The sequence below is a fragment of the Neoarius graeffei genome, chromosome 7 (assembly GCF_027579695.1).
Source record: "Neoarius graeffei isolate fNeoGra1 chromosome 7, fNeoGra1.pri, whole genome shotgun sequence".
Classification (NCBI taxonomy): Eukaryota; Metazoa; Chordata; class Actinopteri; order Siluriformes; family Ariidae; genus Neoarius; species Neoarius graeffei.
The window spans coordinates 72,891,115-72,915,655 of record NC_083575.1 but is presented as its reverse complement, the minus strand read 5'-3'; the positions used below and the strand labels follow the sequence as shown (position 1 = coordinate 72,915,655).

The window sequence follows — 24,541 nt, the reverse complement described above, 5'->3', positions numbered from 1 at the left end:
AACTTCATGTTGTGCTGTGAGGTTCTGTGCACTTTAACTTTTGAACCAACAGGTGCATTTGGATAAGTAAAGCCTATTTTTCTGCATTTTTGTAGTCCTGGTAATCTTTTATATTGGTAAAGTTGTTTATAGGGCCATTTCTCAGCGTCTTTGTTTTTTTAATCAATAGTTTTTCAGTAATAACTTAATATTTAACATATCACTCAATTTTAATCACAAAAAGAGAAAATCGCAACAATTTCTCGCAACTTTCACTTCCTCCCGCAATGTAATCGCAACAAAAACCTAAAAAACACTGCAACTTTCATCGCAATTTTTTGGAAAACCCCCCGCAACATCAGACATTTTAGCCCGCAACAATCACAAAAAAGGCCCGCGGAATCCTGGGGGGACTGAAAAAAGACCATGATTATTTAAAGTTTGGATTTTCATGGACTGGATCTGAAGATGCTCCACTGCCACAGTGTGTTGTCTGCCAAGAGGTGCTAGCTAATGATGCTATGAGATGTTTAAAATGTGTAAAACAAGATGTTTTAAAAAGAAAAGCACAGATGTTTAAAATGTGTAAAAAAAAAAGATGTTTTAAAAAGCACAGATGTTTAAAATGTGTAAAAAAAAAAGATGTTTTAAAAAGCACAGATGTTTAAAATGTGTAAAAGAAAAAAATAAAAATGTGTACAACAACCATTTTTTTTTAAATACGAATGGAACATTAAGTATAGCAACAACAAAAATTGTGAGGGGGGCGCTGTTGTTTATTTGCTCTCTGAGGGGGGGCTGACTCTCCCACACTTTGAAAACCCCTGGGTTATACTGTCAAGAACCATATTAAAATTATTGTCCCTTTACAATCACCCATACGCTATAGCAGGGCTTGACATTAATGCTTGTCAGACTGAACAAGACAAGTAATTGTTTGGTCCGGACAAGTCAAATCCACATCTGCTTGTCCGATGGGACAAGTTGAATTATTCCCAACTCTTCCGGAAGTTCCAGGAGTCTCTCGCACAGCGGCTCCCTGATGCCTATAAATTAGATACAATATCCTGGAATCTAGAGTGAGCGAATGAGCAAGAGCGTACGCACGTGCAAGAGAGAGAGAGTCCATCAGTTCAGTGTATCCAGGAGCATCATGGCAGAGTGCCCCGAAAGATGAAAATACAAAACGCACTTCACCTCAGACTACATGAAAGTGTCCCCTTGCCTAATAGGGATAAAAATAATGACGCTGTTGCACGCTTTACTGTTTGTAACAGTAACTTCAGCATTGCCCATGGTGGGTTAAACGATTGTAAAAGACATGTTGAGGTGAGTTTAACAGTGTCGTGTTCATGCACAGATTATTTACACTCACTGGCTCACTGCTAAGGCTACACGATAAGGACAAACTCCTTGAAGACTTGTTTAAAGTTGCAATAGAATATTTAAAAAATGAGTTAAATAATAGTAATAAGCAGTTTACATCAATAGTATAAGTAGTCCACATATTTCACTGTCACATTTTTTACATATAGGCCGATCAAATTTGGTTTACAGATGAGAGAAAATTACTCAACGGAGTATTACATATAACCGCCCCAGACAATATAGTAATGATACTTTATGTTTTTATATCTTTAAGGAACCACATCTTTTAGAGATTGTTGAAAATCACCATTTTTATAGTAATTATTCAAGACTTACATCAATAAAGTTCCAACAAAACCAGTTCAATTCCCTCAGTGAGCCGGCCGTGTTACTGTTCACGAAATTCCAGGGAAGCCGAGTACAGCAGGTGCGTGTGTAAAAATAATCACATCGTAATATCTCATCTCATCTCATTATCTCTAGCCGCTTTATCCTTCTACAGGGTCGCAGGCAAGCTGGAGCCTATCCCAGCTGACTACAGGCGAAAGGCGGGGTACACCCTGGACAAGTCGCCAGGTCATCACAGGGCTGACACATAGACACAGACAACCATTCACACTCACACCTACGGTCAATTTAGAGTCACCAGTTAACCTAACCTGCATGTCTTTGGACTGTGGAGGAAACCCACGCGGACACGGGGAGAACATGCAAACTCCACACAGAAAGGCCCTCGCCAGCCCCGGGGCTCGAACCCGGACCTTCTTGCTGTGAGGCGACAGCGCTAGGGCTGCACAATATCAGAAAAATATGCGATATTCGATAACATGACTGAATATCTCGATATCGATATGTATCACGATAATTAAATATATAACGTTTTTCTTACCTCTACTCACCGTTCTGCCCTGTATCTAGCATTTAAAAAAAAAACACCCAATGCATTGCTTCCATTCCAACATTATTTTTTATTGGAAAAACATGGCTACACCTGCAATGGTGTCCATCAATCATCTTTAAATCTCTTAATTTTTGTGAGCGCAGCAGAAAATGTCTTAAATTGAAGTAAACAAAAAACTGAAAACTACATTACATTAACATAAAGCATTCAAAATGGCAATTTCAGCGGCTCCCGGGAGATGAAGCTGAGCGACACAGATTCACCATAAACTCAAACACAATCTGTTAATAACACATGCGGGTGAGAGAGCAGTGGTGTGTGTGTGTGTGTGTGAGAGAGAGAGAGAGAGAGAGAGAGAGTGGTAGTGTGTGTGTGTGTGTGTGTGTGAGAGAGAGAGTGAGAGCAGTAGTGTGTGTGAGCGAGCGGTAGTGTGTGAGTGAGCGAGCGGTAGTGTGTGTGTGTGTGTGTGTGTGTGTGTGTGTGTGTGTGTGTGTGTGTGTGTGAGAGAGAGAGAGTGAGAGCGGTAGTGTATGTGAGTGAGCGAGCGGTAGTGTGTGTGAGAGTGAGAGGTAGTGTGTGTGTGAGAGAGAGAGTGAGAGCAGTAGTGTGTGTGTGTGTGAGAGAGAGAGAGAGAGAGAGAGAGAGAGAGAGAGTGAGAGCGGTAGTGTGTGTGAGTGAGCGAGCGGTAGTGTGTGTGTGAGAGAGAGAGCGCGGTTTTATGTTTTTATGCTTCTGTACAGCAGTGTTTGTCCCAGTGAGCCGCCCCACCACTGTTTTACAGGTACATGTCTTGCAAAGTACCCGAGTTTGCAGTACATCACCCCTCCTGAATCCAAAGTACTTCCAAATAGCAGACGTGCATATTTATTTTTTTTGGAAACCAGTTCCTCCTCACACAAGTTTGTCTCACCACACTTGCTCCCACCTTCCGCCATCACCACGAGGCTTTTACTTGTTTTGCAACAGGGGGCGGAGTTATCCCGCGGCGCTTGTTGACATTCAAATGTGATTGGACGGCACAGAAAAATGTGCCTTTTATCGAAATTTATGTAATTTTTGCGGTATGTGTATCGCAAACTATGATACTGCAATATCAATACTTTTTCGATATATTGTGCAGCCCTAGACAGCGCTAACCACTACACCACCGTGCCGCCCATCATAATATCTAACGACAGATTATTAGACTCTGAGAAGAGATGCAGAGCATGTGGGAAGGAGAATGTTGAGGATGGAGCTGCCAGGAAAATGAAAATGAGGAAGGCCAAAGAGGAGATACATGGATGTGGTGAGAGAGGACATGAAAGTGGCAGGTGTGGTAGAGAAGGATGTGGAAGACAGAGAGCAATGGAGACGAAAGATCCGCTGTGACGACCCCTAATTGGGAGCAGCCAAAAGAAGAAGAAGATTATTAGACTCCAAATTCATGAAAATTGGAGAAATGGCGATCAAATACCTCAATAAAATAAATATCTGTGGTGAATCATTTCATTCGGACTTTTTATTGTATTTTTCTTTTGTATGGTTCACATTAACACCTTATCGTTTCTGTCAGCCTTATCATAGCCAACTTGTTTTCTTTCGGTTTTATTTCTTTAAATTAATTTATACTTCATGTTTTACTGGATTAATCAAGATTTAACTTTATTTCCTGCAGAAGCTTTGAATTTGGGTGAGTCTAACTCTTAAACTGCAGATCAGGTAATGGGTTATAACAACGCACACACCATAATGGGGTACTGGATAGATTCTGTTTATTGTTAAAGTTTGAGTTTTACTGAAAAATTATAAATAATTAAAGCATAATGATTATCATAACTATACTTGCTTTTTGGTAAACTTTGTTAAATCACTTTTCTTTCATTGAACTCGTAAATATAATAGTTGATTATATATCATAAATAAAAAAAGGTTGTTGTCAGGACAAGTGAAAAATCTTGCTGCTTGTCTGACTGGACAAGCAGATTAAAAAGTTAATGTCGAGCCCTGGATAGATGTGGTAGACAGCGATTAGGTTGAAAATCACTTTTGCATGTCTTTAAAACCAGCTGTGAAAGTGATCAGAGATAAAGGATGTCTTCTATAGTACTAAATACATCATGGAGCATGGCTTGGTTTCTATTACCCATAAAAATACATCTCACACATTTGAAGATAAATATGATCATAGGAAATAGCTTTCTACCTCTCAATACTGCTGAAGGTGTACTGGTTGCCTTGTTTGGTCTCAATTTCAAAGTCAAAGGAGCGTGTGGTTGTGGTGCCTCTGGCAAAGTTTACACAAGCAATCTCCTCAAAGCGCAGGTGCACCGGGGGCTTGTGAACGTAGATGAAGCCTCTTTCCAGAGGATACAGCAGCCCTGAGCTGGCCTTATAGGAGCACGTGATGCACTGAGCCCCAGAGTGCCTGCAAAGAGACAGAAAGAAAACAGTGATGTGTAAAAACGAATATGGCTGTATGAATACGACAGAACTAGTTCATGTAATAGCACTAAGTGAATTGTAAGAATGTGAGCCAGTTGTGTGTTTGCTTGTGTACACACGTCTGTGTGGTATCCGGTTATTTAGCACAAAAGTCTTTTAACACAAATCCAAAGTCTTTTAGCACAAGTTCTAAAGTCTCTGAGCGCAACTCTATGTTCTTTAGCAGAACTCTGGATTATGGTCACAATAATCGAAAAAAAAAATACTCATCTTGATACAGGAAGGGATTTATTATGATTGCTTAGGGACTGGAAGCTGGAATTTCTGCTGCTGTGTATGTTAAGGATCAGTTGTTGATCCCTGAAACATGAACTGAAAATCTGATTCTTTGGTGTTTAGGGATATTTATTGTTAACCCCTTGGCTGCCACCCATAATTAATTGTAATGTGCCGGGCATATAGGACAAAAATAGGTCAAAATTGGGATATTTTGATAATCTTTCTCTAACTTGTTCAGAACTTTATATTTTTAATACACTACCGTTCAAAAGTTTGGGGTCACTTTGAAATGTCCTTATTTTTGAAAGAAAAGCACTGTTCTTTTCAATGAAGATCACTTTAAACTAATCAGAAATACACTCTATACATTGCTAATGTGGTAAATGACTATTCTAGCTGCAAATGTCTGGTTTTTGGTGCAATATCTACATAGGTGTATAGAGGCCCATTTCCAGCAACTCTCACTCCAGTGTTCTAATGGTACAATGTGTTTGCTCATTGCCTCAGAAGGCTAATGGATGATTAGAAAACCCTTGTACAATCATGTTAGCACAGCTGAAAACAGTTGAGCTCTTTAGAGAAGCTATAAAACTGACCTTCCTTTGAGCAGATTGAGTTTCTGGAGCATCACATTTGTGGGGTCGATTAAATGCTCAAAATGGCCAGAAAAATGGCTTGACTATATTTTCTATTCATTTTACAACTTATGGTGGTAAATAAAAGTGTGACTTTTCATGGAAAACACAAAATTGTCTGGGTGACCCCAAACTTTTGAACGGTAGTGTATTTGTATAGAAAAATCACAAAAAACACTGTTGTAGAGTAAAAATAACTTTAGTAATCAAAAACAACTTCAGAAACATCCAAAAACAAACAAACAACGGGTCTTGTCAATGAAAACCTGTCCATAAACATGAATTACTTGAAAACACAATGTACACCAAGTAACTGGGTACCGTTTTTATGATTGTTTTTGGTATGACCCGACCATGAATAGAACTCACGATCTCCTAATTCAGAAGCGGACACACTATGCTACCCACGTAAAAGTAATGTGTCATGTAAGGTACATAAAAGGAGGCGTTTATGACAAGTAGCGTACATCATAAGGCACAGCAGTAAAAGATTTCATGATATACATGACTCGTCCAAGGGCACTGAAGGGGTTAAGTCATAACAAACGTTGAATTGTGGGCACCTTCATAGATAAGGGTAGTATCTCACTGGGCTGCGAAAGCCTGCGACTAGTTGGAGACACAACAATTGCGATAAAATATGCGAATTAGCGACAATTTTCACTTGGAATCACACTGAATTGATATTTGCATATTTTATCGCAATTGTTGTGTCTCTAACTAGTCACAGGCTGTCGCAGCCCAGTGAGATACTGGCTCGCACTTCCTGTCTCACCGAAACTGACTTGAGAAGGGTTTGTGACAGCTTTGCGACACCAGCGACGCATTTGCGGCTATTTTGAGAGAAATTTTGTCGCACAAATTTTTTGAACATGTTCAAAATTTCAGCGACGAAGGAGCGACACTTTGTGACTCATGCGAGGAAATTGAGAAGCCCCGCGAATGTTTCAAGGCACTTTTGAAACTCTCTCGCGAATGACATTTGCAATTTGTCGCAAGCTGTTGCAGCCCAGTGAAATACTGGCTTAACTTCAGTCACTTCTGATCAAACCACAAATTCAACTGACTGTCAATAATTATGCTTTTGCTGAATTAATTAAGCGGGGGATTATGTCTCTTTCCCTGCTTGACAACATGTGTTTTGCTGACTAAGAGCGGAATCTATTCCTAAAAACTTACTCAAATTATTAAAAGTCCATCTGATATCACATATGGCTGTTTTCATATGTATTTGACTAATAAAGCTACAAAGTCAACCGAAAAAAGACCAATTTCAATGAGAAAAATGAGAATCATATATCCTTAGTAATCAACAGTTGTGATACATAAACAAATTAAATAAACTATTTTTTTTTTGTTTCAAGTTTAATTATTTCACTTTCTTGCATTTAGAAGTCACAGCAGTTATCTAAAATGTAAATAACTTAATAAAATAATCGAAATAGCTGTACATACAGTAGTTTTCCTTTCTTTCGACCTTTTTTCTTTTTGTAAAAAATGTAAATAAAGAACAACCAAAAAGCTTTCTTTAAACTCTTATCATCTTGTAAATTTCGCTTGACTTTTCATTCTTTATCAAATTAGCAAACTGTAAATAATAAATTTGGTATAATTTAAGCTTACCATTTTAGTAAAAACAAAACAAACCTGGAAGTTGGCTGTAGCGGTGTAATGGGTCAGGGTATGTGCTGTGTTAAATAATTTGGAGGGAGGATTGGTGACTAACATATGGGCTACATCAAACATGGCGGTTTCAAGATGGCGGAGTGGGGAAATACAATCACTCGTTTTGGATCGGAATCTCAGCAACTTTCATAAAAAATCCATCAAACATCTTTAAACATGATCAGTAAGTATTCATAATAAAGAGTAAGTGTTCTTGGATCTTGTGCTAAAGAACTTAGAGTTGTGCTAAGAGACTTTAGAACTTGTGGTAAAGGACTTTCGATTTGTGTTAAAAGACTTTTGTACTAAATAACCGTAAACTGTCTGTGTTACCCTTGGAAGTTTCCAGGCACTGTGATCTTCCTGTTGACGAGAGCCTTCATCACCCTGCTGACCATCTCGTATAGAGAGCCAGACATGTTCTTAGTCAGCTTTCCCTCAAACCGCCTCTCTACCTCTTCCCTGCAGCAGAGAGAAAAGTCACCGCAAGAGCATTTACGACTGCTTACAATATTAAGTCTTCATTGAACAACTCTATTTAATGCATCTTCTTTGTCCATGTCTTGGTCCTCTGCCAATCATGTTCTAACTTAACATGCCTCTTATGAACCACTTTCTGGTTTTAAAGTTTTTCATCTTACTCTTTCCTCCAGCTCTCCAACTCTCACTCACTCACTCGCTCATGTTGAGGGTGAGGTTGATGTCTTCGTCCTTGGAAAAGAGCAGGATGAGGAAGTGGTAGCGGGTTTGGCCCTGTTTAATGGGCGGATCCAGACTGATCTGTTAAAGCAGAGATAAGAACAAGATCAGCTATGAGCTACTGCTCACTTACGTATCCCCCCGCTCTCATATCAGAATGCAAGCGATCGAAGGAATAGGACACTTATTATGAATGTTGACTTCAACAAATAATTAACCCTGAAACAAGTAAGTAAAGAGCAGTGTCTCTCCCCAGGGATTTCAAACAGCATCCTGGTAAACTGGCATTTTGAAATAGCATTTTGCTTCTTGAAATAGCGTCAAAATCCCCGCTATGTTTCATAAATACATTCAGTCTTTGCTACTGGTTACAATCTCCTGGAACCTGCTGGTGTAAATTAGAACTACCATCTTGTAGGGGATCCTCCATAGCCGCTTTACTCTATTCTTCTTTACCTACAAAACTCTCTTTATACACTGATAACCAAGTGGTTCTGAATACACTAAAGGTCTGGTATCAATTTAGACGACACTTTAAATTCACAGCCATATCTTCTTTGGGTCCTTTAAACAACAACCACTTATTTCCTTCATCACTCTTAGACTCAACATTCTCAGGGTGGTATGACAAGGGTATCAAACAATTTAAACACTTATATGTAGATGGCGTTTTCGATAGTTTTGCCAACTTGTCATCTAATTTTGGACTCCCTGCTACTCATTTGTTTCGCTATTTTCAAATTCGTAATTTTGTTTCTAAGTGTTTCCCTAATTTTCCCTCTGTACCTCCAGAGCAACCTTGGGAAAGCTTGCTCTCACGTTCTCCACATCAGAGAGGAATGATTTCAAATATATATAACTTCATTTTGGCATTAAACAGTCAGTCAAATGACAAAATTAAGAATGCATGGGAAAGGGAACTGGGAATTCAATTAACTGGAGAGGTCTGGGAACGCGCTGTAGGTAGGATACAGTCTACTACTTCTTGTGCTCGTCTTGGACTTATCCAATTCAAAGTTTTACACAGGGTCCATTTTTCCAAGTCAAGACTTTCTGAAATATATCCAGAAGTAGAAGATACATGTGATAAGTGCCATGGCTCTCCCTGTCACCTCAGCCATATGTTTTTTCTTTGCCCTGAGCTGAATAGTTTTTGGACAGGCTATTTTTCCATTATGTCCACTGTTCTTGGTGTAAATCTGCAGGCTTGCCCGTTGGTTGCCATTTTTGGGATTCCTGATGCCTCACTTGCACTGAATTCTATACAAAAGGATATTATTGCTTATACATCCTTACTAGCAAGACGTTCTTTACTGTTGCATTGGAAATCTGCTAAATGTCCTTCCATTTTCAGGTGGCTTAAAGACACCATGTTTTTCCTAAAACTGGAGAAAATTAAGTATACATTGAGAGGATGTACGGACAAGTTTTTTCACAAATGGCAACCCTTTATTTCATATTTCACTAATTTGGAGGTACTGCCCAACTGAGTGTGTCTGTTGTACTCAGGAATGCATCGGTAACCAGTATCATTTTTTTTTTGTCAGGACGAGCCGTGGGAGACGGGAGGGGCGGGGGGTGGTAGGGTAGTGTTTTTTTTTTTTTGTTTATTGTTGTTTTTTTTTTTTTTTATATATATAATTGAAGTTTTCATGTGTATGTAAGTATGTATATATTATGTATATATATTTTGGTATATTGTATGTACATATGCATATACTGGTATGTATGTGTTTAACTATAAAAAATAAAAAAAGATTTAAAAAAAATAAATACATTCAGTCAATAAACAGGAAGTCGATGTGCAACAGACCTGAAAACGGTAGACACGGTATAGAACCCCAAGCTGAAGCTCAGTACCAAATATCAAGCAGTTGTGATTTGTAGTTGCTGAGAAAAGTGTTATGAAACTTTTGTAAATCCAAGCTACATGTTTTGTAAATACATTCAGTCGGTAAACAGGAAGTTGATGTGCGACAGACCTGAAAATGGTATACACAGTATAGAACCCCAAGCTGAAGTTTGGTACCAAGTGGCTATGATTTGTGGTTGCTGACAAAAAGGGTGTTTCGGATGGATGGAAATACGGAGATACGGACAGAGGTAAACTAGTATACCCCCCCTCCTTCAGAGCGAGGGTATAAAAACTATATAACAAGCAAAAAGATTTCTGAGCTCCTAAAGTCTCAGAAGCACTGCTTATACCAGGGTTCCCCAATTAGTTTTCCCCAAGGGCCAAAGTATGTGAAGTGTGCCAAGCCAACGGCCAAAACGTCCAAGATTTTTTTTCCATTGCGCCAATAAAAGTTGATTTACGTGCAGATGATGTTGCTGCCGCTGCTGCTATCATCATCATTATTATTATTATTAGTAGTAGTAGTAGTAGTAGTAATAGTAGTACCTTGCAGAAGTAATAATTTAGGCCTGGGCTTCTCAAAGGGTCACACAAGAAAACAAGAAAAAGAAAGCACTGCTGAAAACAAAATAAGTCCAAAGACAACAATTTAACTATATAAATGTCCTTATATACATTTACACAGCCATCACCACTGAAAAATAAACATCCTGGCATGTAAACACCTTTTTAAATCTGAATTGAGTCAAAAGCATTTTAATTTACAGCACCCATATAATGCCTAATATAAAGAAGACGATGAGAAGGGAGCCCTGCGATGACCTGGCAACTTGTCCAGGGTCTACCCCGCCTCTCGCCTATAGTCAGCTGGGATAGGCTCCAGCTTGCCTGTGACCCAATAGGACAGGATAAGTGGCTACAGATACAGTGGTGCTTGAAAGTTTGTGAACCCTTTAGAATTTTCTATATTTCTATATAAATATGACCTAAAACATTATCAGATTTTCACACAAGTCCAAAAAGTAGACAAAGAGAAACGAGTTAAACAATTGAGACAAAAATATTATACTTGGTCATTTATTTATTGAGGAAAATGATCCAATATTACACATCTGTGAGTGGCAGAAGTATGTGAGCCTCTAGGATTGGCAGTTGATTTGAAGGTGAAATTAGAGTCAGGTGTTTTCAATCAGTGGGATGACAATCAGGTGTGAGTGGGCACCCTGTTTTATTTAAAGAACAGTCATCTATCAAAATCTGATCTTCACAGCACGTGTTTGTGGAAGTGTATCATGGCACAAACAAAGGAGATTTCTGAGGACCTCAGAAAAAGCATTGTTGATGCTCATCAGGCTGGAAAAGGTTATAAAACCATCTCTAAAGAGTTTGGACTCCACCAATCACAGTCAGACAGATTGTGTACAAATGGAGGAAATTTAAGACCATTGTTACCCTCCCCAGGAGTGGTCGACCAACAAAGATCACTCCAAGAGCAAGGCGTATAATAGTCACTGAGGTCACAAAGGACCCCAGTGTAACTTCTCAGCAACTGAAGGCCTCTCTCACATTGGCTAATGTTAATGTTCATGAGTCCACCATCAGGAGAACACTGAACAACAGTGGTGTGCATGGCAGGGTTGCAAGGAGAAAGCCACTGCTCTCCAAAAAGAACATTGCTGCTCGTCTGCAGTTTGCTAAAGATCACGTGGACAAGCCAGAAGGCTATTGGAAAAAGGTTTTGTGGACAGATGAGACCAAAATAGAACTTTTTGGTTTCAATGAGGAGCATTATGTTTGGAGAAAGGAAAACACTGCATTCCAGCATAAGAACCTTATCCCATCTGTAAAACTTAGTGGTGGTAGTATCATGGTTTGGGCCTGTTTTGCTGCATCTGGGCCAGGACGGCTTGCCATCATTGATGGAACAATGAATTCTGAATTATACCAGTGAATTCTAAAGGAAAATGTCAGGACATCTGTCCATGAACTGAATTTCAAGAGAAGGTGGGTCATGCAGCAAGACAACGACCCTAAGCACACAAGTCGTTCTACCAAAGAATGGTTAAAGAAGAATAAAGTTAATGTTTTGGAATGGCCAAGTCAAAGTCCTGACCTTAATCCAATTGAAATGTTGAGGAAGGACCTGAAGCGAGCAGTTCATGTGAGGAAACCCACCGACATCCCAGAGTTGAAGGTGTTCTGTATGGAGGAATGGGCTAAAATTCCTCCAAGCAGGTGTGCAGGACTGATCAACAGTTACCGGAAACATTTAGTTGCAGTTATTGCTGCACAAGGGGGTCACACCAGATACTGAAAGCAAAGGTTCACATACTTTTGCCACTCACAGATATGTAATATTGGATAATTTTCCTCGATAAATAAATGACCAAGTATAATATTTTTGTCTCATTTGTTTAACTGGATTCTCTTTATCTACTTTTAGGACTTGTGTGAAAATCTGATGATGTTTAGGTCATATTTATGCACAAATATAGAAAATTTTAAAGGGTTCACAAACTTTCAAGCACCACTGTAATGGATGGATGGATGGATGGATGAGAAGGGAGCAGTAGTTCAAAAGGTCCCAGGTGTGTGGAATATATTCTGATATTCCCAATAGCAAAAAACAGTTATTAACAGCATTACAGCAAGTGGCACACAGCAGGAAAAGGCAAAGATAAGTGTGTCAATTTTTCTACATCTCTACATATATTTTACATATCACTGCATACCATCAATAACATTAGTGCAGATAGTGCAGGTCCGGTAAAATGAAACAAAACTGATCAGTCCAGTCAGATTTGAACCAATAGTTTTCCTGGTCCACTTTGCGCTTTTTCGTGCAGGTCATGTCATTCTTCATTTAGGACAGTTAACGTTATCATCATCAGATTTACTTGCAATATTTCATTTAGATGGCAGGCGACTTAGCTGGTGTGTGCACAGTACGTCTTGACTTACGTCTTTTACGTCTACATGTGCTCTATGCCGGCGCAGGTCAAAGGTCAAGTGTATGGTGTGGGGTGAGGTCAAAATAATGTAAAGCAGTGCACAATTTATCTCTCATGTTAATACAGGCTTGTGAGTGCCAGTGGGTCGGCGCAAGCCAGACATTTGGCTCTCGCGGGCTGGATGTGGCCTGCGGGCCACCTATGGAGCACTTGCATGTGACGTCACAGCCGATCCAGATTGTGACAGACGCCATCTTGTCGGTCAAACGCCATATTCCGCCTTCTACTTCTGGTTCTACTTCTGCTTTTACTTCTACCTTTTTTTCTGGAAAACCCTACTATATACAATTCTACTACAACAGCTGCGGCTACAAGCTCTCCCTACCTGTGCACGTTTTTTATGTTTTTTGTGTGTATTTTTGCGTGTTGTTCATCTGTACCGGACTTCAATATCCACTACAACCATATGGACTTACTGGACATTGGTTTCCAGCAGAAAATGACGGTTTGTAGCGATTTCCATCGCATGCACAACATTCCGGACGAGATAGAGAGACCAGCGGGGTCTCCGTGGATTGTTATCGGAGGCAAAGCGAAGGAGGCGGCGCCGGGAGCGGAAGCAAAAGCGAGGCTGCAGAGCCGGCCTGTTGACTAAGCTCAGAAAACAGCTACTCAAACCTCCACTGCTAAGCCTCTACCTCTCCAACGCCAGATCCATGTAAACAAGACGGACGATTTGGAAATACAGCTGGAATTACCTTATTCTATTCTATAATCGGCTGGTCAGTGCTATACTCAATACTTAAGTGACTTACCCATCCAATGAGGATTCTTGTTTACAAGATGCCACATCTGAGTCGCTGACAAATCCTGAATTTCTGTAAAGATAACTGTCCAGAGATTTATAGGCACGCAGTGCTTCACCACTGAACAGCGAGGGAAAGTTAATGAGGTAATTATACACGTCTGGGTATTCCGCTGGCAGTTCAAAATCCTGTCGTGAAAACTCCGTCCGGTAAGCCATAAGGGTCACTAATCTGTAGATCGTTTATTTTAGACATATATCTAGTTATCTGTTTATTAGAAAAATGAGCCGTGTAGTCCGTCGGTTGAAATTGATCCATTCTATACACGAGTGCAGCAGTATTCAGCGGTGTTTTTGACCGACAAGATGGCGGTTGTGTACTTTCCGGTCACGTGACTGCAAGATCTCTATTGGGGTTTGGCAGCTTACACAGCTTGTATCGGCCTTCATCCATGCTCTACTACTTCCAAGGCAAAACCAGGGCAAGTGAACTTGTTGGGTTTTTGAACATACTTCCACAGATACAATTTGATCTAAACCTTTTACTGTTTATTGCTTCAATAATGAGGTAGCAAACAGGGTGGCACAGTGGTGCAGTGGTTTGCACTGTCAGTTCACATCAAGAAGGTTCTGGGTTTAAACCTTGTGGCTGAAGAGGGCATTTCTGTGTGGAGTTTGCATGTTCTCCCTGTACCTGCATGGGTTTCCTCCGGGTGGTCCAGTTTCTTCCCACAGTCCAAAGACATGCGGTTAAGCTAATTGGTGGCTCTAAATTGACCGTAGGTGTGAATGTGAGTGTGAATGGTTGTTTGTCTCTATGTGTCAGCCCTGTGATGATCTGGTGACTTGTCCAGGGTGTACCCCGCCTCTCACCCATAGTCAGCTGGGATAGGCTCCAGCTTACCCACGACCCTGTACAGCAGGGGTGGGGAACGTCTGGCCTCCGGGCCGTATACAGCCCGCAAGACCATTTGACCCAGCCCACAAGATGATTCATAATTACTCACACACAAAAAAAAAAAATTAAATCAGAAAAAATGAGACCGCAATTAATAAAATAGGCGAGTGGTTGTCTTTCCGGGCCAAGGTCAGGGTCCTGAACCCCACACGAGCAGAGTGTGGTCATGTGTGGTTACGTCACATCATTTAGCGTGCGTAGACAGACTGTTTAACGATTTCACTAAAACGCACCATGGCGAGTATGAAGAAGAGAAAGGTAAATGCAGAATGTTGTGCTTTTCAGGAAAAACGGACAAATGATTATTTTTTCGTAGAAGTAAAAAGCAAGCCAGTTTGCTTAGTTTCTGGGGACGCCCTTGCAGTGATGAAAAAGGCTAATCTGGAGCGTCAATAAAGCACCAAACACGCCAAGCTGGACGAGCTGAAAGGACAAGTGCGTGTGGATAAAATTAATGCTCTTCAGCGGAGTTTGGGCACCCAAAAAGCAACATTCACAAGACCTCAAGGTAACCAAGAAAACATAACACAGGCTAGTTTTGTGGTAAGTGAGCTAATTGCCAAGAAACTGAAACCACATTCAGCTGCGAATAGCATCGTCATCTGTACCATCTGACATCAGACGCCTCACCAAAGAGAAGCAGTTCCAGGCTTCACATTAGGTCGGCCAGATATAATAATAGTTGGTAAAATATTATTATATTGTAGCATCTTCATTACATAAAATGCTCAAAGTGCTTTACATCAGTACATATAAAATCAATAAGAACACAAGACTAAAAACAGAGCATTAAAACAATTAGAGGTGGATAAAATTTAAAAAGAAATAGGAAGATTATAAAGGGATAAAATAGAAAGTTACACCAATAAAGTTGCTTTTTTATTTGAATAGCATGAAAGAAAGCTGAAATAAATTAGCTGCATCTTAAAATTTTCAGCAGAGGTTATGGGTTAAAAATTTAGTTTGGCCCCCATAGGATGTTACAAAACTTGAAATGGCCCTTCATAGGAAAAAGGTTCCCCACCCCTGCTGTACAGGATAAGCAGTTACAGATAACAGATGGAAATGGATAGCTCTAGAATTTGTGCATGAATGCTGGGGGGGTCTAGGGGCATGCCCCCCCAGAAAATGTTGAAATTTCCATGCCTTCTGGTGGCTTCTGGTGCATTCTCAGCTAATAAACTACTAACATTTCCCTGTACAACACTTGCAAAATTTCCCTCCAGATGGATGTGTGCTTGGCTTTCTCAGTTACCCTGTGTAGTACGCTGCCTGGCTCTGTAACATAACTACATGGTGATCTTATTTGGTGCATGTGTAAATTACATTATTACATTACATTATAAAATACTTTATGAAAACCGAGTGAAATCGTCTGCAACAACCAACTGCGTCTTTACTGTCGTCTGCTACGATGTGGTCATGTGGTCCGGCTCAGCCAATTAGAGCGCAAGAATCGATCAACAAATATGGCGTCGCTTCCAGTCGTGTTAGACCCAAATCAAAGACAATTTCATGGTGGAATAATTGGATTTGCAGCAAATTATGGTCAGCGGAGATTATATAAATCGCTTGAACATTGAAAGGCAAGTTTTTATTTTTTTCTAGGATCGAGTAGCCAGCGCAGAGGTAGCAATCTGTGAACAGCAGTATGGGTTTATGCCAAGGAAGAGCATGTCGGATGCAATTTTTGCTTTAAGAATGTTAATGGAGAAGTACAGAGAAGGCCAGAGAAAGCGACATTGTGTGTTTGTAGACCTGGAGAAGGCATACGATACAGCGCCGAGAGATGAGTTATGGTATTGTATGAGAAAGATTGGAGTGAATAAGAAGTATATTAGAGTGGTGCAAGACATGTATGAGAACAATGAAACAGCAGTGAGGTGTGCCGCTGGAACAACTGAATGGTTCAAGGTGAAGGTGGGACTCCATCAAGGATCTGCTTCGAGTCCTTTTTTGTTTGCCATAGTGATGGATTGCTTGACGGACTAAGTGAGGCAAGAGTCACCATGGAACATGATGTTTGTGGATGATATTGTGATATGTGGTGAAAGTAGAAAGGAGGTTGAGTTGGGTTTGGAGAGATGGAGGTATGCATTGGAACAAAGAGGAATGAAGGTGAGCAGTAGCAAAACAGAATACATGTGCATCAATGAGAATGGGGATGAGATTGTAGTGAAGATGCAAGGAGTAGACGTAAAGAAAGTTGGTGAATTCAAGTACCTGGGGTCAACTGTGCAGGAAAATGGGGGCTGCGATAGTGAGGTGAGAAAGAGAGTGCAGGCAGGGTGGAGCAGTTGGAGAAGGATTTTGGGAGTCATTTGTGATAGGAAAGTTCCAGCAAAAGTGAAAGGTAAGATGTATAAGACAGTAGTGAGACCAGCTGTGATGTATGGATTGGAGACCGTACCCTTAACGAAGAGACAGGAGGCAAAGTTGGAGGTGGCGGAGTTGAGGATGTTAAGGTTTGCGATGGGAGTGACAAGGTTGGACAGGATAAGGAACGAGCACATCAGAGGGACAGCACATGTGGAGAGCTTGGGAATTAAGCTTAGAGAGATGAGACTGAGGTGGTATGGGCACATCCTGAGAAGAGATGCAGAGCATGTGGGAAGGAGAATGTTGAAGATGGAGCTGCCAGGCAAACGAAAACGAGGAAGGCCAAAGAGGAGATACATGGATGTGTTGAGAGAGGACATGAAAGTGGCAGGTGTGGTAGAGAAGGATGCAGAAGACAGGGAGCAATGGAGACAAAAGATCCGCTGTGGCGACCCCTAATCGGGAGCAGCCAGAAGAAGAAGAGCAGCCAGCGCAGACCGTCTGTGTAGGCGGAGAAAACCGCCGGCGCTTGAGGACATCTCTGCAATTAATCCAAAACAATAGTTTCATATATAATAAAGAACATATAATGCATAATTTTCTTACATCATATTTTCTAAAGTCAGTGTTGTAGTTGAGTCACTAAATCTTGAGTACAAGTCCAGTCTCGAGTCCCCAGTGTTCAAGTCTGAGTCAAGTCATTAAAAAAAATTTTGAGTCGAGTCCAAGTCGAGTCCACTACTGATCCGAGTCCGAGTCAAGTCCAACACTCCAACCACACCATTTGACGGTGGCTGTTTTAGTGCCATTAACATTAATTTGTTCCTGAACATGACATATGCATGGATTAAAGCAAAAAAAAAAATTATTTGACTGAAAATTTACCGGGGGGGGGGTGTTATGGGTGGATTTCGATGAAATTCTATGGGGGGGGGTTATGGGTGGATTTCGATGAAATTCTGAGAATGGTTAACTTAGAACTAATAACTTATCAGTTAATTAATGGATTAATATATTCAATTTATTGCACTTTCTTTCCATTGCTTCCGTATATTATTTTTTTGTGGCAAACCACACAAATGCAAGCGCCTGGAATGTTTAGTTTTTTGCACCATGAACTAAATGGCTTTCCGTTTTCACCTATTTCGTACAGCCAAGCTCACCTCCACTTGTTTTTTACACCTTTATCGATGGCAGACACATCAGTGCCTTCTTTCATGTAAAGCGCATCCATGCTGCCGAAACCGAAAGCAGAATGACATGCTCCTCTGTGCTCGACGTCAATATAGAAAAAAGATTGGATCTTCGCTTAAATTAAAATTAAAATTATAATTTGACCTTACTTTGTGTTGAATACGACTTCAAAAACAGTTCAAGATTTTATTAAGAGAAATATTGTGGCCAACACGAGTGTTAAGTTACCTAAAAGATCGCGTGAAGTTGGCTGCTATCTACTTTGCGTTCGTTCTCATTTTCCTCCATCATTTCATAGGCCAGAAACAGATGTTTTGACGTAATTTAACTTAGTAGGCTATGATTATTATTTAACCGTAGTCTTCTAGACATTTTGACTGTTTGGGGCATGTGGCAGCGGGGGCGTGGTCAAGCGCCGGTCTGTGACAGGAGGGCGGAGTTGGGGAAGGTAAGTGGCAGAATCGCTACACTTGAGTGTAATTAACCTGTGTTTTGTGTGTGTTCTCCCCAGTAAACCGCGCCCTATTTAAGGAGGGAGAGTGAGAGCGGAGGAGAGCTTGCCGAGAGGAGACTACGGAGTGTGTGTGTGTGTGTGTGTGAATCTCCGAGTGTGCTTTTTGAGTGTCCGACTGAAAAGTGCGGCAATAAAAGCCCTATATTTCATCCTGATCTCTGTCCTGCCGTCTTCTGTGCTCCACCCACACGTTATACCCGCTACAGTGGTGCCGAAACCTGGGAAAGGTGGAGCACCTGTCCTGCAGCCCCATGGAATCCTCCCCGTTCGCGGACTTGGTCCATGCCCTCGCCACGGCTCAGCAGAGCCAGCACCAGGCACTCGTCACGCTCCGGAAGGAGCAGAAGCGCCGCTTCAAAGCCCTGGTGCTGGCTCAGCAGGAAGACTGAGAGGCGTTCCGGCGCCTCCTCGCGTCGGCGGGGTCCACCAGCGCCCCAGCCGCGGGCCCATCTCCCCTCACCTTGACCAAGATGGGCCCGCAGGACGACCCCGAGGCTTTCATCTCGTGGTTCGAGCAGGTCGCCGAAGCCTCGGGGTGGCTGATGGAGCAGCGCGCGGCGCGCCTCCTCCCCCTCCTGAGGGGAGAGGCGCAGTTAGCCGCACTACAGATCCCCGCCGACCGCCGGCTGGCCTACGCCGACCTTCGCCGGGCTGTCCTCCAGCGCGTGGGGCGCACGCCGGAGCAGCAGCGCCAGCGCTTCCGCGCGCTGCGGATGGAGGAAGTCGGCAGCCCGTTCGCGTTCGGCCAGCAGCTCCGGGATGCCTGCTGGTGGTGGCTGAGGGCCGAAGATCGCGACGCCGAGGGAATCATCGACCAGGTGGCGCTGGAACAGTTCATCGCCCGCCTACCCGCCGGAACCGCGGAGTGGGTCCAGTGCCACCGCCCGGCGTCGCTGGATCAGGCCGTAGGACTGGAGGAGGATCATCTGGCGGCTGTCCCGGCGGCAGGACAACGGATGACATCGTCTTCTCTCTCCTCTTCTCTCTCTCTTCTCCCTCCTCCCGTGTCCCGTCCTCGCCCCATTCCCCCACCACGGAGGCGGGGGCCGGCTCCACCCCAGTCGGCCCGCCGCACCCGTGGTGCCCTCCCGTTTCTCCCTTCTGTGTCTGTCTCTCCCCCCCCTCAGGTGAGTGACCCTCAAAACACAGCTGCAGAGGGGAGGCCCGGGCCGGTTTGCTGGCGCTGCGGGGAACCGGGCCACCTGCAGCAACAGTGTGCAGCGATGGAGGTGGGGGCGGTGGTGCGGATCCCCGACGCGCCAGAGGCTGCCCTCGATCAGGCCGGAGCGTATCGCATACCGGTAAGTGTACAAGGGGTGACATATCAGGCGTTGGTGGATTCGGGTTGCAATCAGACCTCGATCCGCCAAAGCCTGGTGCAAGACGAGGCATTGGGGGGAGCACAAGGGGTGAAGGTGTTGTGTGTGCACGGGGATATTCACAGCTATCCGTTGGTGTCGGTCCACATACATTTCAGAGGGGAAAAATCGATAGTGAAGGCGGCGGTTAATCCTCGCCTTACCCACTCTTTAATCTTGGGGACTGATTGGCCGGGAATTCGGGGGTTAATGGCACGCCTAGTAAAGAGTGGGTCCTGCCGGTTGTCAGGGGAGGGTCCCGGTGTCGCTTTGGCTGGAGCTGCGGTCGCAGAGCCGTCTACGTCATCTCCGCGACAGAGTGAGGAGCCCCCGGCCCCTCCTCTTTCTATTGGGGAATCCCTCGCGGATTTCCCACTGGAACAATCGCGAGACGAGACTCTGCGACATGCGTTTGACCAAGTGAGAGTAATCGATGGTCAAACGCTCCAGCCGAACGCCACCCCGTCCTTCCCCTATTTTTCCATTTTGAAGGATAGGTTATACTGAGTGACGCAGGACACTCAGACGAAGGAGCGAGTCACCCAGTTGTTAATTCCAAAGAGCCGCCGGGAATTGGTATTCCAGGTGGCTCACTTTAATCCCATGGCGGGACACATCGGGCAGGATAAGACACTCGCCCGGATAATGGCCCGATTCTATTGGCTGGGGATTCGCGGCGACATCCGTAAGTGGTGTACGGCGTGCCGCAAATGCCAATTAGTAAATCCAGCGGCCATTCCAAAAGCGCCCTTGCGCCCCCCACCATTAATCGAGACCCCATTTGAAAGAATTGGGATGGATCTCGTGGGGCCATTAGATTGGTCAACACGAGGGTACCGCTTTATATTGGTTCTGGTGGACTATGCAACGCGATACCCGGAAGCGGTGCCTCTTCGCAATATCTCTGCACGTAGTATTGCAGAGGCCCTCTTCCACGTCATCTCCCGGGTTGGAATCCCGAAAGAGATTCTGACTGACCAAGGCACCTCGTTTAGGTCACGAACACTGAGCGAACTGTATGGGCTACTGGGTATTAAGCCGATCCGCACCAGCGTGTATCACCCACAGACGGACGGTTTAGTTGAACGGTTCAATCGCACCCTCAAGAATATTATCAAAAAATTCGTAAGTGAGGACGCACGTAACTGGGATAAGTGGCTCGAACCCTTGTTGTTTGAAGTGCGAGAGGTCCCCCAAGCCTCCACGGGGTTCTCCCCGTTTGAATTATTGTATGGGCGTAAGCCGCGCGGCATCTTAGATGTACTGCGGGAAAATTGGGAGGAGGGACCTTCACAGAGCAAAAACGAAATTCAGTACGTTATGGATCTGCGCGCAAAACTCCACACGCTCACCCACCTAACTCAGGAGAATTTGCGGCAGGCCCAGGAACGGCAAACCCGCCTGTACAACAAGGGCACGCGCCTTAGAGAGTTCACTCCGGGAGATAAGGTACTCGTCCTGTTGCCCACGTCGAGCTCCAAATTAATCGCCAAGTGGCAAGGGCCCTTTGAGGTCACACGGCGAGTCGGGGACGTCGACTATGAGGTTAGGCGAACGGACAGGGAGGGGGCGCTACAGATCTACCACCTCAATCTGCTGAAACTCTGGAACGAGGAGGTCCCCGTGGCGTTGGTGTCGGTAGTTCCGGAGAAGGCGGAGCTGGGGCCAGAGGTCCAAAAAGGGTCATTGGCATCTCGCACCTCTCCGGTCCCCTGTGGAGACCACCTCTCCCCGACCCAACTCACGGAGGTCGCCCAGTTGCAGGCCGAGTTTTCGGATGTGTTCTCGCCCCTGCCCGGTCGCACCAACCTCATAGAACACCACATAGAGACGCCCCCGGGGGTGGTAGTGCGTAGCCGTCCTTATAGATTACCCGAACACAAAAAAAAGGTGGTTCGGGAAGAACTTCAGGCCATGCTCGAAATGGGCATCGTCGAGGAGTCCCACAGTGACTGGAGCAGCCCGGTGGTCTTGGTTCCCAAGGCCGACGGCTTGGTCCGGTTCTGCGTGGACTATAGAAAAGTCAATGCGGTGTCTAAATTCGACGCGTACCCAATGCCTCGTATTGATGAGCTGTTCGATCGACTAGGCACGGCTCGCTTTTACTCGACACTGGATTTGACGAAGGGATATTGGCAGATCCCCTTGACTCCATTATCCCGGGAAAAAACGGCCTTTTCCACACCGTTCGGCTTACACCAGTTCGTCACACTTCCGTTTGGGCTGTTTGGGGCGCCCGCTACGTTTCAGCGGCTGATGGACCGGGTCCTCCGGCCCCACGCCACCTATGCGGCCGCTTACTTAGACGACATCATCATTTATAGTAATGACTGGCAGCGGCACCTGCAACACCTGAGGGCCGTCCTTAGGTCGCTGAGGCGGGCGGGGCTCACTGCCAACCCGAAGAAGTGTGCGATTGGGTGGGTAGAAGTACAGTATCTGGGCTTCCACTTGGGTAACGGGCAGGTGCGTCCCCAAATTAATAAGACAGCAGCGATTGCGGCCTGCCCGAGGCCCAAGACCAAAAAGGGGGTGAGACAGTTCCTGGGGCTGGCTGGCTATTATCGTAGGTTTATACCCAATTATTCGGACGTCACCAGCCCGCTGACTGACCTCACTAAAAAGGGGGCGCCAGATCCGGTCCAGTGGACGGAGCAGTTCCAGCGGGCTTTCTCTGAGGTAAAGGCTGCACTGTGGGGGGGGCCACTTTTGCACTCCCCTGACTTCTCTCTCCCTTTTTTGTTACAGACGGATGCGTCGGACAGAGGGCTGGGGGCCGTTTTGTCCCAGCAGGTGGGGGGAGAGGATCGCCCAGTGTTATACATCAGCCGAAAGCTGTCAGTGCGTGAGGGGTGCTACAGCACAATCGAGGAAGAGTGCCTGGCGATCAAGTGGGCGGTCCTCGCCCTCTGTTACTACCTGCTGGGGCGCTCTTTCACCCTCTGTTCGGACCACGCGCCCCTCCAGTGGCTCCACCGCATGAAGGATGCCAACGCGCGGATCACCCGTTGGTATCTGGCACTCCAACCTTTCAACTTCAAGGTGGTCCACAGGCCGGGGGCGCAGATGGTCGTGGCGGACTTCCTCTCCCGTCAAGGGGGGGGGAGTCGGCTGCGGGCCGGACGGGCGCCCGGCCTGAGTCGGGCGGTGGGGGTATGTGGCAGCGGGGGCGTGGTCAAGCGCCGGTCTGTGACAGGAGGGCGGAGTTGGGGAAGGTAAGTGGCAGAATCGCTACACCTGAGTGTAATTAACCTGTGTTTTGTGTGTGTTCTCCCCAGTAAACCGCGCCCTATTTAAGGAGGGAGAGTGAGAGCGGAGGAGAGCTTGCCGAGAGGAGACTATGGAGTGTGTGTGTGTGTGAATCTCCGAGTGTGCTTTTTGAGTGTCCGACTGAAAAGTGCGGCAATAAAAGCCCTATATTTCATCCTGATCTCTGTCCTGCCGTCTTCTGTGCTCCACCCACACATTATACCCGCTACAGAGCATTGAACGCTGGTGTATGATTTTCAGGGAATAAAGTTTAGCGCATGTCGGAACATCATTGCGCTCGCAGCCTCCAACTCCTCAAACGTCCTTTTAACTGTGATATAACGTAGGCTATAAGGCACGGTTCTAACATACCTTACACATTGGCCTAACGAAAATAATAATTGTTGGGGCGTCTACTGATTTGTTAGCTATAAATTTAGGTCTAATTACTTCTGACAGTCTGCAAGCATTGCACCATCGGGTCTTCAAGTCTGGCTGAAGCAGAGGAGCGGGCTTTCCGGGGTTTATTTTTTTCGTCTCGTCTCGTCTTCTTCCGCTTATCCGGGACCGGGTCGCGGAGGCAGCAGTCTAAGCATGGAAGCCCAAACTTCCCTTTCCCCAGACACCTCAGCCAGCTCCTCGGGAAGAACACCGAGGCGTTCCCAGGCCAGCCGAGAGACATAATCCCTCCAGCGTGTCCTGGGTCTTCCCCGGGGCCTCCTCCCGGGGGGACATGCCTGGAACACCTCCCCAGGGAGGCGTCCAGGAGGCATCCGAAAAAGATGCCCGAGCCACCTCAGCTGGTTCCTCTCGATGTGGAGGAGCAGCGGCTCTACTCCGAGCTCCTCCCGAGTGACTGTGCTTCTCACCCTATCTCTAAGGGCGTGCCCAGCCACCCTGCGAAGGAAACTCATTTCAGCCGCTTGTATCCGCGATCTTGTTCTTTCTGTCATTACCCAAAGCTCATGACCATAGGTGAGAGTCGGAACGTAGATCGACCGGTAAATTGAGAGCTTCGTCTTTTGGCTCAGCTCCTTCTTCACCACGACGGACCGGTAAAGCGACCGCATCACTGCGGAGGCTGCACCGATCCGCCTGTCGATCTCACGCTCCATCCTTCCCTCACTCGTGAACAAGATCCCGAGATACTTAAACTCCTCCACTTGAGGCAGGACTTCTCCACCAACCTGGAGAGGGCAAGCCACCCTTTTCCGGTCGAGAACCATGGCCTCGGACTTGGAGGTGCTGATTCTCATCCCAGCCGCTTCACACTCGACTGCAAACCGCCCCAGTGCATGCTGAAGGTCCTGGTTTGAAGAAGCCAACAGGACAACATCATCCGCAAAAAGCAGAGATGAAATCCTGTGGTTCCCAAACAGGATTCCTTC

The 24,541-nt window shown here is 44.8% G+C and overlaps 1 protein-coding gene across 2 annotated transcripts in view; it reads right to left on the bottom strand.

Annotated features, from left to right (window-relative positions):
- ssrp1b (structure specific recognition protein 1b) overlaps positions 1-24,541 on the bottom strand; it is a 75,237-nt gene that overhangs the window by 33,092 nt on the left and 17,604 nt on the right. For both annotated transcript variants that reach the window (XM_060924844.1, XM_060924845.1), the window contains 3 exons: positions 7,928-8,031; positions 7,585-7,713; positions 4,434-4,655 (listed from right to left, as the gene is read on the bottom strand). In XM_060924844.1, the coding sequence (XP_060780827.1) occupies positions 4,434-4,655; positions 7,585-7,713; positions 7,928-8,031 (455 nt within the window). The remainder of the gene's footprint in view (positions 1-4,433; positions 4,656-7,584; positions 7,714-7,927; positions 8,032-24,541) is intronic.